Here is a 17,042-nt window from a genome sequence, read left to right as displayed (position 1 = left end):
CAGCTTGTGTGGTATAAAATCAGCAATTGTCACAACGTGCATCTGGGAACAACTTCAAAATAAACACCTATGTATGGAGGGGAAAAAAATTACTCATAACCAATAATTATTTGGTATGGTAACGTTTATTTTGAAGTCCCACCATGTTTGGCAGCATGTTTGTTTTTCTGTCGTTCAGAACAGTAACAAACAGTGTTTACCGCCGTGTACTCCATTTTCACGAGTTTGTTCGATTCAAGTTAACTTTCTAATTTATGTTTGCGGTTGCAATTACTGTATCTTTGTGCATTGATCCTACCAAACTCACAAACTCATCAAATGTCATTTGGACCAAAGCTTTTTTTTTTTTTTTAGATTGTGTAATTTTGTGCATGCACAGTACTTAAAACGATGGAGCTTCTTCCCCAACTCTGTTACTGGACTTGTGGAGGCGCTGCTGACGTTGACAATACTGGTGAAAAAAAAAAAAATACCCTACAGTTTGATAACTTAATGCTTAAATTAGTCATTTTTGCTTATAATTAGGCGTCTGAGACTGTACGTCATTTAAACACAAATTAACTAGTGACAACACTTGTGTACATGTGTTATGTTTTTAAAAAAAAAAAACAATGACTATATTAGAATTTACTTAAGTAACTAATTTTGTAATTTAGGTTATTGGCCAGGGGGAATATAACATACAGTATTATGACATATTTTGGACAGACATTGAAGGTTGAGTTTAGATTGAGTTTGTATGCTATCTGGAATCCTAATCTGAGTGTATTTAGCAAGAGGAATGTTGTTTGCGTAGATATTGTGTTTTTTGTTAGACCTCAGAAAGCTATGCTTATCGTGCAGTATGCATACATGAATAGAAACTCGTGCTTAGCAAATCAGTCCAGTTAGTATTAGTGCATACATGCCACATTCAGTCAGGGGATAAGTCAAAATTCAAAAGCACCCAAATTAAAGATAAATTCAGTCAAATTGTTACTTAGTGAGAACATGCTTTTGGGACGATTCAGCATCTTAAATGGAAGTGACGAAGCGGAAAAAACAATCAATGGTCAAAGTTGAAACCAAAATACGCCCCCATTTTTCAAGAACAGCTTAATTTCTTTCTTTCTTTTTTTACTTTTATTTTTTATCTAAGTCCCATCTTTGGTGTTCCACGTAACGTTTACCCAGACAGACGAGGACGGTGAGATCCATCGTGAGCCAAAACAAAAGCAGTCAGTGGTGATTTTTCTGACCCGATCTGTCTAAGTAATAGGCCAATGCTGCAGGTGGCCACAACAGCCGAGCACCGCATTTAGCACGCAGCACCAATATATTTGACTCAATGTCTTACCCTCTTCTTTGTGGGTTTTTTTTAAACATCCTCTCTTGTTTCGTTACACGTCTGCCACCCAGTGTCCAAAATGAGACACGATGGCACCTTTTAATTCTGTTCAATGCTTTCTACTTCATTACAATGAAGTTGTACAACCATAGATATTGATTGGGGCATTTACCTTCCTCTTGATATTTCTGTTTCATTGTATTTATTTATGTATTCATTTATTTTTAGTTAATCTTTATGTGTTATATACAAAATATGTTTTTATGAACACATGGTGAAAAGATCATGCAAAACTTCCCTTCTTTTCATGCAACTTAAAGGGACAATGTGTAAGATTTGTAATGATAACTAGACCTACAATTATATTTAAAACATACTGGTGGTTGTTAAGTCAAATTTTTGAAATTTATAATGATTTACTTCGTACACACTGTCTCTTTAAGTGAAAATGCTATAGTGTGATTTATAGAGGACCAAAAATGAAGTTATTTGACTTCATTTTTAATTGTTTTTTAGATTTACGTTTCAACAATATATTTACAGCCATTCGCCAGGAGTTGGGAAAAGACCAGTGCACAGAGCAAAATCGGCATATAATTGACATTAAGTGTTTTAAGCTATATAGCATGATTTTACATGTCAGGCCCACTTGAGAATAGGTTTTCCTCCATGCAGCCACTGAGCTAAAATGAGTTTGTCCTGCCTTGGAGGTTCTGTTGTGGTTAAGGTTAATTTGACTAGACTTGACAAGATTGTTTTCTGCTGGTAAAGCAGTTGAAGAACAAACTTTGCTTCCGCTGGTCTGGATTTTCATCTTTGGGTAAATTTCTATTTACACGATAGAGAGTACCCATAAATGTCTTTGACAACTTTTCTTACTGTAAACCTCTGCGTACATGCTTGAACTCTTTTTTTTTTTTTTTTTTTTTTAAGATTGGTGCCAATAAAAATAAAACATATATTTCAGAAGTGAGAAAAAAAGACAAAAAAACCCCCCAAAACTCACGAGTACAGTTTGCTTATGTTAGCTAAGGTAAAAAAATGATTAAAATCAGAAATCACTTTTTTGTACGAAAAATCGTGAGCTCTTATTTGCAGGCCACATCGCCTATCCTCTGTTTTGTGGCGCAGTATTAGTTTTGAGCAGTGTCTTTGTCAATTGTGAATTTGATTAAAATTAGATTCCATTTTTTTCATGTCTAAATTCAGTTATAAGTCAACCAATTCAATTCAATTTAAGTTGTAAATTCAGTTATCATATTCACATACTACAAAATCTACTTGTGTGATTTGGAGAGGTTAAACAGAATAAGGGACAAAAGTGAAGTTAAAGTGTTGTTAAGAACAATTTAATATGTCCAATACACCTGCTATGCATGTTTTTGGAGTGTGGGAGGAAGTAGGAGTGCCCGTAGAGAACCAACGCGGGCTCGGGATAAATTAACGCCACATAGGAAGGCTAGGGACTCTAAGGCTGTGAGGCGGACGTGCTAACCACCCGTCCACTGAGCCGCCCTTCTTATAATCATTCCGAATGAAAGCATGAACTGCTTGGATGAAAAATAGCAGGAAGAAATCAAATTTATTTCCTACTCCAAGCTTCACATCATGAGTATCATTAGATAATCAAAAATTGCTGACCAAAATACAGTTATAGCCTATAGATATCGTGATGCAATACAATATTTACAAGTTAACAGTTTGCTTGGAATTATTGATGAAATAGCTAATAAAGTAATTTTTAACTGCAATGTGACCCTTCGCACTAGAATGTGGTAATTTTTAAACCAAACAATCAAAAAGGCTAAAAAAAAAAAAAAAAAATAGAAATGAAAACCAAACTTATTTCACAATAGTTCTGAGCAGACTATTACAGTATACTCTGACACATGGTATTTTAGACATGGTTGTTTTAGAAGAAATGTTTTAATATGCAGTCAATACACGTGACTGCAGCATTTGTAAATGATGTTATCAAAAATGTTGATAACCCAACATTTAAAAAAAAAAAAAAATTAGTATACTTTAACGGCCTCACAGTTCAGGGACACGAGTTTGAATCCAGCTGGCTCCGGCCTTCCTTTGTGGACTTTTCATGCTCTCCCTGAGTTTGCATGGGTTTCTATCAGGCACTCCGGCTTCCTCCCACACTCCAAAAGCATGCAGGGCAGGTGTATTGGACATACAGTACTAAATCGTCCTTAGGTGTGATTGAGTGTGTACGTGTTTTTTTATCCCTCTGCGCCCAACGATCAGGTGGCACCCAGGAGAAAATGGATGGATGGATAAATATAGTGTAATTTGCTGTGATATTGCTGACCAAAAGTTGAAACCACACCATGCTGTATTGAAAATCTCCTTCTGTTTACTTATATTTTGATTATGGCTGTATGATTAATCGAATTTTAATCGCGATCGCGATATTGGCTGCCACGATTAATCAAGATGAAAATCGGGGATTTTAACATTTGAAAAGCCGCCTACCAGTACGACAAATCAAGCACTTTCAGTCATCCTACCACCAGGGGGCAAACACAAGGTTAAGACATCATTCATCCTTTTTGGGTGTGTTTTTCCTTGGTGTGAACCAGAGGTTGCATGGGACTCTTTGCTGTAGGGACCAGACAAGACACTGGAGACTGGAGCCTCACAGGCAACAAAAGGGGCCAAGTAGTTTAAATATACATGTGTATAGGTAAAGAGAAGGAGGTGACTCTCCTATAAGTAGGGACACAAGAGAGCAGGGGTGCACATTTTTATTTCGGGAAAAAGCTTCCTCTGCCTTCACTTGTATGTATTATGTGAGAAGAAAATCTTTTTTCCAACCAACATGGCTGAGTCAATAAGTGTTCACTTCCATCACCAATTTGCTTTGGCTGATTACATAGTAATGTCAGCGTAAAATCTCTGACCGTTATCTGCTACTAAATACTGTAGTAATGAGGGAGTTCATTACATTTGAAAAGATATTCAAGAGTCAATATTTTCTTTCTCTTCTATGACTGCGAGATACAATCCACACAGTGCTAATTTTAGTTGGCGTATAACCTTCTTGGTATCTTGTTTGTTCTATAATTTCATGCTAATTTTTAGACGCCACTGAGCATTTCTTTTAAAAGCAATGATTTATCCAGATTTTTCTTTTCCACAATCACTTTCTTTAATATTTTGGAGACAGTGTGTTTTTGCTTTCTCCAGAGCAGTTAGTGTCCACCTGTTTGTATCTACGCACCAAGCTTCCATGAAGGCACTATGGGCTAAATTAACCACTATATGAAGTTTAACGCTAATATAAGTCTGTTGTAGAATATTCTACAGTCAGGCATTGCAGCCCTGTTTTCTTACAGAGCACAGGTCTCGTGCAATGTGCGCAGGGGTGGGTTTCTCTCTTTGGCATTTTCCCAGACTTTGTGCACATTAGAATTGTGAGTAATGGGGCATTTGCACTGTTGTGCACCATAGTGGGATGGAACAAGCCAAGGCCCAGCCAATCATGGCTTGTGAAGCGCAAGACAAATTTGAAGTTACGAAAGAAGAAAAAGACTCGCTGGTCCATGCATGGCATTGGCGATTGTTCATACGAGTAAACTTTAGGATCTCCTTTTGTTGATGATGGCTGTGTTCATGACGTATGCAATTGGAGATGGCCTTGCAATGACCGGCCCCTCCCCCACGGATTGTCTATACGTGTGTCTTTCATACCCAACTAGTTGCGCCCGGTGGTGATGATGAGGTTTTAAGTCATTTTTAAATGACTATAATCATCGTTTGGTTAATTGATTTATCCAACAATTCAAGGAGATTATTGCACGCAGTTTTCCTTTGATCGTGTGTAGTCTGCATCACAAGTTGATGAGGAATGAGGAAATGACAAGATATTCTGTAATGATTTGATGCAAAACCCAAAATGTGTTTCTGGACAGATTGCATACTTTTACTTGTCATATTTGAACTTTTATTCATTGTCTTTTGTTCCTTTTCTTTGTTTTTCTTTACAGAACCTACGGGAGAGGAGAAACTCTAGTAAACAGACAGAAGAAAAGAAAGCTGTAGCAACGGAGAAAGACGATGACCATGATGCTCCATACAATCTCTGCAGTTCCGTGGACCTTGAAAACGTATGAAAACTACTCAGTCTATACTATTCTTCATGATGTCCCATTAATAAATGACTTTTGACCAGTTGGATAGCGCTTGTTTAAAAAAAAAAAAAAAAAAAAACAGTCCTAAAGTCTTACTGTGGCAACACAAACTATAATTCTTAACCTTCCATCTGACGTTTTTAATGTAACACTGGGCAGCATAAAGTTGTACAAAGTGACCAGTGATGTAGTGCATTTAAGTGGACAAAGGGTAAATGGTCTCCAGGTCATTCACCTTGCCTGTCTCCATAACTATCTCTGTTTGTTTAACTCTACAGCCCGGAGTTTATGGGATTGGGTCTCTACCTAGTGTTCCCAACTATCGAATCCAAATAGTGAAAGAGAATAAAAATCAAGCATAAAAATCAAAAGATATATTTATACAGAGTAAATTCTTTTGAAATTAAATGAAAGTGAATAATTTACAATTACTTATGTGCCGTGGTTGGTAATCACTTTACCACCAAAAATAATTTACACAAACTTGGTTGGCACAGTGGCAAAGGGGTGAGCACGTCACAGTTCAGAGTTCCCCTGCTCACATGGGTTTCCTCCGGGCAACTTCGGCTTCCTCCCGCATTCCCAAAACATGCATAGAAGGTGTATTGGACATGCTAAATTGCTGTTTGGTGTGACTGTGAATGATTCTTTAATTTTGTATGCCCTGCGATTGGCTGGCAACGCAGGGCACACCTGCCCACTGCATGAAGACGTGCACCAAAACACCAGCGACCCTTTTGACGATAAGCAGCTCTAGAAAATGAATGGATAGAAATCCGGTTTGATTCTTGGTTTTTTTTTTTTTCACCTACAAGTCATTTTACATTAAGTTTGTGCGGTTCCGTCTATTTAGTATCGTTGTTTGCTCAGCTGTCAGAGAACTAACTTTAAAGAGACAGTGTGTAATCTTTTAGACCGTTTTTCATTAAAAAGGAATAAATTAAATGATTATAAATTAAAAAAAAAACTTGCAAATAAATGTGTTCCTAATGACCAACAGTTAAATGTATTTCTTTTTAAATGAGAAACTGTATAAATCTTACACACTGTCCCTTAAAGCAGATTTAATAGACACTCACCATACTCACAGATTCACATTTTTCTAGAATTAAATTAAGAAAAGTCTATATTTTCATATTTCTTGAATTTTACTTCCCCCATTTTGCTCCACGTATTAAACATTTATCAACACATTTAGAAGAATTTCAAAGATTTTAATCTGTGAGAAACTGAGATGCATAACAGTTTTCAGGAGATTAATGTTTTTCAAACATGCATTTCTTTTTTCTTTTGTACTCTTGTCAATATTAGATGTGGAACCCAGCGTGGTTAGCATTGTTCTCATGAAACAACGCTTGCAGCTGGCATTTCTGTCATTCAGGATAAACATTTACCGGTGCTGGCAAAAAGGTCAAAAGTATAATGATGTTAGTGCAAGTTTTTTAATAAAACTTATGGCATATATTACTTGTTCTCAAATCTTGGAAAATTAGTTTTAAAAAATTCCCACTTTTTGTACTATTTCCACCAAGAAATAGCGATGGGATTGTATAACCCATAGCCATGATACTTGTACAAAAAAGTGGTGAAAATGACCACCAAAGGCCTAGAATACATAGTAATCAGTGGAATCTATAGTAACACACATATATAGCACATAATATCAATATATTTGCACAGTACTGTACTAGACTGTTAATTGACAACACAAGTTACCTTGTTGACAGTGGGGCCAGCACTGGCTTGTTGTATATGGAAAAGCTGCCACCAGAATGTGTAGGTAGATAGGAGTTTAATGAAGCGCTGGGATGCCATTTCATCTTATTCCTCCCATTTCTGTACCCACTGCCATTTTTCAAAAGCACAGGGACGCATTATCACAATTGGAGTGAAAAGGTTGAAAAAAACAAATGCTGTTCATGGAAGAATATACAGGCAACAGCAACTCCTTCTCATTTAGCAAGCCACATGCACTTGGAACCTTTACCACGTCCAAATTAAAGAAACATTTTCCTCCCCTTCCTCTTAGGTAATAAGCTGGTCCTTTCATAAAGCTCTCACATTTGCAGTGTGACGTGAGAAAACCAGTTTTTCAGGGCATTAGACATGAATACTTGGCTAGAGGTTGCATCACCTTGGTTTTATTTTAATTTCCTAGGTGTAGGATGACCTCTTACTGTTTTTGTACTATATGGATTTAGATTTTCAAATAACCTGACCACAGATGGAGAGTACTAGTGTCATGTTTGACATTTTCTTTTTCATCCCCAGCTAAACTAAAGCACTGATTTTTACTTCCTATTTCCAAATTTTTATTATATTTTCTTTTATATTTTTATCTTATCCTCCCAATAATAGTGGAAAAACATTTAAATTCACAATTTTCTGTTACATGGCAAAAAGTCAAGTAACATTAATATTTTTCATTTTGTGGCAATTCTGCAATATGGGTCTTCTTTTCCTTTCCCAGAATCTGCCGTTGGGTGTCGCCACTGCCGGTCGTTCTTTTCCATCAATCTCTGTCTTTGTTCTCTATTAACACCAGCTCAGTCATTTCTAGGGCTCAATGATTTGAGGAGAAACCTTTACTGTGATTTTTTTTTTTTTTTTTTTTTTTTTGACAGATCCAATGCTAACATTTCTTTCTGACCTTGAGCTCATTGATATCACTGATGTCAGAGTTTCCTATTGTGTCTGCACGTGTACTTTAAATTGCTTACTTTGCTTTTGGCTTATTTTATACTAAGTTATATTTTAATTGTAATATAAATGTTCTATTCATAGTTGTTGTCACTCTCCTCTAGTGTGGTTTTATCCATCCATTCATTTTCTAGAGGCGCTTATCCTCACTCTTTGGGCAGTAGGTGGGGGACACCCTCAACTGGTTGCCAGCCAATTGGAGGGCACACAAAGTCAAACAGCCATTAACACCCAGTCATACCTAAGGACAATTTAGAGTGTCCGTTACACCTACCACGCATGTGCTTAGAATGTGGGAGGAAAACGGAGTGCCTGGAAAGGACCCGCACAAGTACAGGGAGAACATACAAGCTCCACACAGGAAGGCCGGGGCGAGCTGGAATTGAACTGGGACCTCTGATCTGTGAGGCAGGGGTGCTATCCAGCCTGCTACTTTGCCGCCCTGTCAAATTTTTCGGATTGAAAAATAAATGTCCAATTGAAACATATTCTTGTTAAATCAATTTATTTATTTTATTTATTCATAAAGACACTCACAAAATACGCACGCACATCAAGAAAATTGGCACTTTGACATACCGATAAAATGTGAAAGGTACCAATCCCTTTTGATCACCAAGCTAACGAGGTGTGTAAAGTAGTCACCGGGGATAAAGCGTTGGAAACCTGCTTTTGTGATTCCGCTGTACATTATTTTCAAGTAACCTCTGCTATTAATAACATTAGAATCCAGTCACTATAGTTTTTTTTTTTATGCAATCGTAATTTGATGATGATTCGAATCAATCAGGAATAAGATGCTTGTCTTCCCTCTCATCCATCATGTTATCCACATTTCCTTTGAACTGCAAACCAGCTTGAGAGATCAGACATGGCTTTTCCGTATATTTGTATTTGTTCATAGCTGCCTCAATCCACTAATCCACAGGTGTCAAATTCGGGCCCATGAGGACCAATATCCTGCATGTTTCAGGACTGGGTTCTATTTTGTAACACACGTGACCAGCACATCAGCAAGCTCGAAAAATGTCTGCTAATGGATGATCTTGATCATTTGACCCAGAAGGGAACCATGTAGAATACGCATTACAAAACTACCCCCACATGAGATTCAGCAAACCGTTTCCTTTACTGTCTGCCGTGCCCCATATGTGATTAAAGCTCAATAATAGATCAATAAAAATAGTCAATAACTGCCAGTCCATTTGGAAACAGTTTGGACAAACCGTTTATAATTTACACACGCCAGGTCACTGGGCTGGTCCTGCAGCAATTTGTTATAATCTGCTTCCACCTGCTGGTAGCTAAGTAAAATGACACGACCTCGTCACGATCCTCTTCTCAGGATTTGGTGGACTGGAGGAAGCCGCTGGCGTGGCAGGTAGGCCACTTGGGAGAAAAATATGATGCCTGGGTGCACCAGCCAGTCGACAGGCCCATCAGACTGTTTGGCAACGCTTTCCTTGAAGCCAGCACCAAGACCTCCTGGTACAATTTAGTTTATTTTTCCATGTTTTATTTTTTTTCAAGATGCAAAATAGTCCGATTATGAGCCAGCATGACACTTTCTTTTTCTGTGATAGGTACTGGGTGCCAGTGGTGTGGCTTCCTCTCGTGTTTTATCTTAGTTGGTCTTGCTACACCACCCTGGCAAAGGGCACCACAAGAATACCAATCACCTCAGGTAACCCTATATATATATATATATATATATATATATATATATTGTTAACTTATTATCTTATCTCATACTCAATGTGTCTGTGTGTGCGGGGATGGGTCTCCACAGATTTCTCTGTCATGGTCCATAAGTACACTTTCCCACTGCTCTTCATGATGGGCTGGTTCTTGTGGTCTTTCATCGAGTACTGCATCCATCGTTTTGTCTTTCACATGAAACCACCAGCTCATAACTACTACCTCATCACTCTACACTTTCTCCTGCATGGACAGCATCACAAGGTACAAAAAGACTGAAGCATCAAATTGCATAACTTTACATACAATATCACACAATATTTTGCCAATGATCGTGACATTACGTTACAACTGTTTGTCTCTTTCAGCATTTGACATATCAAGATTCAAGAGTTTCATTATATGTAACATTACACAATGAAGTTCTTATTCTGTTCGCTTCCCCAAGCAGACTTACATTCCACACCATAAACCAAATAATAAAGTAGACAAACTAGGCAATAAAAACAGTAATTGGGCAATAAGGGCTGTGATAATGAGGCACTAATATAACAATGAACATACTAGAGTAGATGGAGAGGAAGAAACGATATACGTATGAGGATGAAAGGGCAAAATATTATGTGGCGCAAAATATGACAGTTAGCAGCATTCCTGCAATGTGCACTGTGCAGGGTTTGTAAGGAGCATGCTTGTGTACATGTGGTTCAGTGGTGGAGCAGATTAGCATGTGAGGGATTGGTTGAGAATCCCGATGGCCTGTGGGGAGAAGCCGTTAGCCGGCCTCGTAGTCCCGAGCCTCAGGCTCCTGAAGCTTCTGCCTGATGGCAGCGGTTTAAACACGTTGTGTTGTAGGTGAATATCGTCCCTGATGAGGTAAATGGCACATTTGATAACAAAACAACATTTGATGACTTTACATAGATATCATCAACGCACTTCGATACTTCCCTCAAGAGAATTCTTGATTTTGTGTCTAATTGAAATCATTTTCAATATCCAGTCCCAATGTGAACCACAGCGACGTGTGTGAATCATGCCCTGAGGCTCATTTATCTTCGCATCAGCCATTTGATTTACTGACACCCGGGAACGTCGGAATAGTGGGTGTGCGTCAGTGAGCATAGCTGTAGCTGTAGCACGAGCAGAATAAATACCGTATATTGTATACATATCAGGGTATCAATATGTCATCGCAGCCCTAAGAGGGCCGCTCAAATCCATGACCTTCTGTCTGCAGCTTTAATCAACCTTGGCCTTTTTCCCCAGTCTCCATTTGACGGCTCTCGGCTGGTCTTTCCACCCGGCCTGGCCTCCTTTGTGGTTGGAACTTTCTACACCATCCTCAATAACCTGCTGCCGGAAATCGTGGGGATGTGCATGTTTGTCGGAGGACTGTGTGGCTACGTCGTGTATGATATGATCCACTACTACCTTCATTACGGATCGCCCAAGAAAGGCTCGTACATGTACAGCTTGAAGGCCTACCACGTCAAACACCATTTTGAGCACCAGAGATCAGGTGGGCACCACGCAACTCCATTTGAGTTGACCTTTCCTTCCTTACCTGTTATTATGGCCGCTCATCACTGGGTTCGCAGGCTCCCTCTAGTGCTACCCAAGAGTCACTGACCAATCAACATTCACTTCAATCCAAGCGGCATTTGCCTTCATTTTTGAACAGTTTTATCCTTATACCTTTGATGGAAGCATTATTTAGGTATTTTGATGTTCCTATTTTGAATGTGTTATCGTTCAAGCTAATGTGCGTGTTACCATACCACAGTTTAGGAATGAAACAATCTCATTTTTTTGATGACCACGTAGGACTACTGAATTTTAATTTGTGGATGATAATGTTAGTTGGAGAACTAGTTTGTAAGTAGATAGATGTCTATCTTGTAACAGCTTTGAGAATCAGTGTTTGAAATCAAATGTTTGTGTTTGTCTCTCCAGGGTTTGGAATCAGCACCGCATTCTGGGACCACCCCTTTAACACAGTCATCCCGGATGAGAAATTCTAATGCAGAGGGTCTTTTCTAGAGGTCCAAAGTACTGATCAAGCAGCCTCCTGTTATGTCTAAAACAAAGCAGCCACCCATTCAGCCAAATTGGAGGATACAGCTTTGCCTATGCAACTAATCCATCCAAACTCAATTTTTCATCTTGCATTCTCATTCCTATCAACGCCGCATCCCAACTTTATGTGTGTGTGTGTTGCCGTGTGCTTTTCCTTACTCTCGCAAGGCATCGCTCTGCTCTGTCCAACCCAAATCACCTGCCATTGCTGCTCCTTTAACCGCACTGACCTCCTCAGACAAGTTAGACCGCCATAATACGTAGTATGCATCACGGAGGTGATTGAGACACAATTTATATGTTGTATTCTACAAGATATATTGTTGTAGAATACCATGGGTCGAGTTCATTTACTAACCGATCGGGCTTACAGCAAGAACAACAGCAGCGGTGTCCTTATTTTCACTCTAATTCCTAATAGTTGTACAGAGGGTTTGGGCCCGTCAGAGTGGGTCTGAGGAGTCAGGAAGTGACAGAAAGTACGTGAATGTGAAATACAGGAGGCGGAGGACAGGGTAGAGGAAAGCGCAGTATGTGTAACCTGGGATGTTCTCCCAATGGAAGAAGAATCATCCATCAGTTTGGATAAAATGCAAATAACACTACGTATTCTCTCGAATACAAAGTTTATTGATAATATCGGCTCTAAATGTAGGGAATGTCAATGGGCATACACTGTATTTTTTGAAGATCTCGTAACTCATTATCTGCCAGCCCAGCTGAAACTGATCTTTCACATCTAGTCCATCAATGGCAGGGAATGAGTTAATCCTACTCTCCAATTTTCTTTTGTCAATAACGATGTTACAACCATGTAAAAATATATATACGTGTTTTGTAAAATTCTTTGTACAGCAGATTTGTAGACACTGTAGCTCCAGCTTTACATCATGCAATAGAGAGCAGCAGTTTGGCACAAGTTTAGAAAAAGATGGATGATGTCTACATAAGGGCCGGAGCAAGATTGACGTGAAGGAATGAGGTCAGCTTGTTAGTCTTCCTGCTGCGGGGACTTTGGGGTCAACGCTGTCTGTTTGCATTTTTTTACATGTTGAATTTGCTCATTTGAGAACAAACTGTGCATTGAGCGACGCTTGCGATGACTCCACAGCTCCCAGGAGGATGACGATGGACCCACCATCTGACTGGGCAGCAGGAAGTTTCGATAGCTGGCGGAACCTCTAGCGTCCTCTCTGGTCACCACCAGTGCAGATCAAACCATTGACACTTAATATATATTTTGACTTGAGAAAAAAGATTCTTTGTAGAATGACTTACCCCACGTTTTACATACGTATATGCATAAAACGGAACCTAACATGCACATTACCCTAATGCTTAGTAGAATTTGACCATTTTCATCAAGGTTAAAAATAATAATAATAATTGTGGACTAACAGCTTTTGTACTCTGAACCTATCCGGTGCAGCAATAAACTCTCAAATCTGTAATAGAGGCAGCTTTGTCAGGGAGAAAAAGCCTGCATCCCACCTGTGTTCCCAGAGTTGATGATGACCATGCTTTCTTCGTATCATGGAGTGGTACTGTCATGGAAATTTGATCCTAATCGTGAAAGTCCAACGCATGAATAAAGCGGTGATAGAAATTTCACACACAAAGATGTTATGTAAACCATTTAGACATTGGCGATAGTGATGATGATGCTGAGTGGAACACAATGGAGGTTGTGCACAAATCATGCCTGTTTGTATATGTATGTATTCCAACATCTTTATATTTATTTGATTGACATGAAAACAACAGCCGGCCAGCTTAATACTGTGCTAAATATTTACAAAAATACAAATCAGATTTCCTTAAATTGTTTAACACCTCATATATGTTTTATGTTACAAGTTTAAATTTCTATGCAAGTGTTTGTAAATAAATGCCTACATTTGTAATGTAAGTATTTTTCTCTTTGTATTATTAACATGCAGCATGCTGGCCTTTTGGTTAGCAAATCTGCCTTGCAATTCTGAGGTTGTGGCTCCATCCATCTATCCATCCATTTTCTATAGCCGCTTCTCCTCACTCGGGTCGCAGATTTGCTGGTGCCTATCCCAGCTGTCTACGGGCAGTCGGCGGGGGACCTGATCTGCATGGTTGCCAGCCAGTTGCAGGGCGCACAGGACGCACGACCATTCACTCAACCAATCACACAGTGCTCATTATACCTTTCGAAAGCGTTGGGTCCCCGGGACTCACAATAGTAAAAAACTATGAATCCCGTCACAAATGTTTGGAGTCCCAAAAATTGTGCAGTAAAAAGGACAACATTTACGGTTCAAACTGTACTTACAAGATGTGAGCAAAAACCAACAACAGATATTAACAAAAGTCACAGTAAAGTGTATTAAAATAATAGAATTAACCTACATGTAGCATCCATCATCATCTTCTTCATTTCGCAACCACTTTTCAAATTTGGTAGAAAAGTCTGCTTAGCTTCAACATGTCAACACTGTTCCTCTTCTCGATCTTCCGAAGCGTTTCATTTTCGCTTTTTACTTTGTTGGCACATTGTTACCTGATTGTGTATTGACTTCTCACTGATACTAATACTGATACTATTATCAATTAAAAATGTTTAGATCAAAAATAATTTCTTCTTCAATCTACAGGTGTGCAAAGAATCATCATACAAATTCAGTCTTATTTGCAAGACAGAATAAAAAAGGAAAACATTACTTTTTTATTATAGTTTTGATTTGTAAGGAGCATGCCTTCTTCCCTAAAAAATAACATGTGGTCAACCGATCTTTGATATTAGCTGTTAAGTTATATACAGTGGTGTAGTGGGGATTTTTTTAAGTGGGTGTACACGATTCTGGGATGTTCTATATATACATAGAGAATATCAATCCTAGGCTACACAAGGCCTTTTCTCTTGTCAATTTAGTGCACGGCTAAAACCGAAATAAAAATTGAACGCGGCGTCGGGAGAAGTGGGTGGACCGCGTACCACACCAAGTACACCCATGGTTATATAGCTTTAACATTATAAAATAAGAGTAAGCAAAATTTAAAAAGGTAGAACAAGATACATTGTCATTTCCAAGGAAATTGCAGTACCAAAACATTGAAAAAAAGCTGTTGCCTGATTGCAAAATATGAATATTTCTAAGTATATTGATGACAAACGAGAGATGAAAAACTTTTTCAAGTGAGTCTCTAAATTGTACATGCATAGCCATTTTCTGGATTGTGTAAACAGTTTTGTTTATAGTATAAATGCACCGTAATATATTGAAAGATGGCTGATTTGAATAGGACTTCCATGATAGCAGTTCATTCATATCAGTCGTTCAACTACTATGCGCATTAATGAGTAGTACAATGTGGATTCTGTCATTTCATGTCGACGAGAGTCTATTTCCCTCTCTGGCACGCAGATGCACACATAAATGGCCTTTGTTTTGTCTGACAGTCGCGCAATGTCGCCCAATTTCGAAAGCTGAAAACCTCCCAAAAAGCCGACTTCATTTGTTTGGACGGATGGAAAAGTTCGATTGGTTTGCCTTCTTGGCCCACACTTTAACTCGAGAGACTGCCAGCATCCAGCCTCGAACGATATCAAAAACGCTCCGTGAAAGTAGCATAAATAGAACGGCAGTTATTTACGAGCCCACAATCCAGGAAGTGAACGCGAGAACGTGATTGGCTAGGGCAGCCAAAGCGTATGAGTTCCAACGACCGGACAAACCAGGAAGTTAATTTGAGAACGTGATTGGCTAAAGCAGCCAAAGGACATGAGTCGCATTGAGAGGACCTAAAAACTGCATTTGCCATATGTGCAACGCCGTTGGGAGTTCATATACGGGATAAGTGGCCCAAAACATCCGAGAAACAGCAGAAGACAGTGTGAAGTCACACTTTATGCCAATTTGTCCTTCCGATACTACTGAGCTGGCCCCTGATTAGATCAGCATTTTGTCTTCCTATAGTTTGTCGGAGAAACCCAAGTTTGACTTCAAAGATATTACATCCTATGTGCTAAAACATTTCATAATCTACATATCTGTTGTCTAAATTCACTTAAAAACAAAAATTGAATTTGTAGCGTTTTCGTCGTCTAATAACATAACTTCTTTCTTTATTGCTCCAAATGCTGTACTGTACATGACACACACATGTGCTGTTTTATTTTGTTCTTGGATAGTGTTGATGGTTCTTTATAGTGGCTGTGGTTAAAAAAAAAAAAAAAAAAAAGACATCCCAAATTGCTTTTGCTCTGCACAACACTTAAAGATTACATGATATATGTTATACCCATTGTTTAGAAAACACAGTCGGGACATTTTGAATGACTTTGCATCCCTCAATTTAATTATTCTTTTTTGACACCACTTAATCTCACTCTCATGGGTGAGAAGGAGCATATACTGGCAGCTGAGTCTGAGTAAGCATTAGCACTGTGTTATTTAACTCTTTAACTGGCCATTTATCATTGCCCGCAGGCTTTGGGTTAAAACGGAGACAAGCTTTCTGTCAGGGCAAACTATAGGAAGGCAAAATGCTCATCTAATCGGGGGTCTTGTCATCTCCTTTGTTTTGTAATATCATCCATGTCTTCCAGAGAATGTTGAGGCCCTCTGGGCTGCAGAAAGGCTAAATTTCTCCAATGCGCCCTGGGTTTTCCCCAGGTACTCTGCCCATTGGGATGTGCACAGATAACTTCACCCAGGGAAGCCTAATGTGGCTCCTTTCAATTACTCACAATCGTCCAATAGCGCTCAAAAAGCCGTGAACCTTTCTATCCAACTTGTTCAAGAAAAGATTAATTTCTTGAGGTTTCATGTGCACACAACACCTCCTGCAGGTCAAATCCCGTATTCACATTTAAATTATGAAGAATCTTGGTGCATGGGAGTAATCACTGCCGACATAAATATAAACGCCTTCAATTCATTGTGTATGGGTCACTCATTAGTAATGGCAAACGGAAGCTTCTTGAAAGACTTACTTTCCAGCCAATCGGTTTGCACACGATTCAAGTCTTCATGTTGCTTCATTTGCTCTATGGTGCCATTAAGAAGTCCAAGCAGCAATATACTGTATAAACAATGAAATAAACTCGGTTTTAAGGACCTATA

General features: G+C 38.8%; 1 protein-coding gene across 2 annotated transcripts in view; it reads left to right on the top strand.

Annotated features, from left to right (window-relative positions):
* Window positions 1-13,855, top strand: part of fa2h (fatty acid 2-hydroxylase) — a 35,776-nt gene extending 21,921 nt beyond the window's left edge. The window contains exons 2-8 of one of the 2 annotated variants that reach the window (XM_088417955.1): window positions 5,326-5,445; window positions 9,515-9,657; window positions 9,753-9,853; window positions 9,959-10,131; window positions 11,137-11,389; window positions 11,824-11,912; window positions 13,058-13,855. In XM_088417955.1, the coding sequence (XP_088274081.1) occupies window positions 5,326-5,445; window positions 9,515-9,657; window positions 9,753-9,853; window positions 9,959-10,131; window positions 11,137-11,389; window positions 11,824-11,891 (858 nt within the window). In that variant the 3' untranslated portion in view covers window positions 11,892-11,912; window positions 13,058-13,855. Of the gene's footprint in view, window positions 1-5,325; window positions 5,446-9,514; window positions 9,658-9,752; window positions 9,854-9,958; window positions 10,132-11,136; window positions 11,390-11,823 lie in introns of both variants that reach the window. The other variant, XM_088417954.1, reaches the window with a different exon arrangement.
* The last annotated feature ends 3,187 nt before the right edge of the window (window positions 13,856-17,042 follow it).

Source organism: Hippichthys cyanospilos, chromosome 6, assembly GCF_059441005.1.
Source record: "Hippichthys cyanospilos isolate Australia breed blue-spotted pipefish chromosome 6, RoL_Hcya_1.0, whole genome shotgun sequence".
Lineage (NCBI taxonomy): Eukaryota > Metazoa > Chordata > Actinopteri > Syngnathiformes > Syngnathidae > Hippichthys > Hippichthys cyanospilos.
This window is presented reverse-complemented; position numbering and strand designations above follow the sequence as displayed.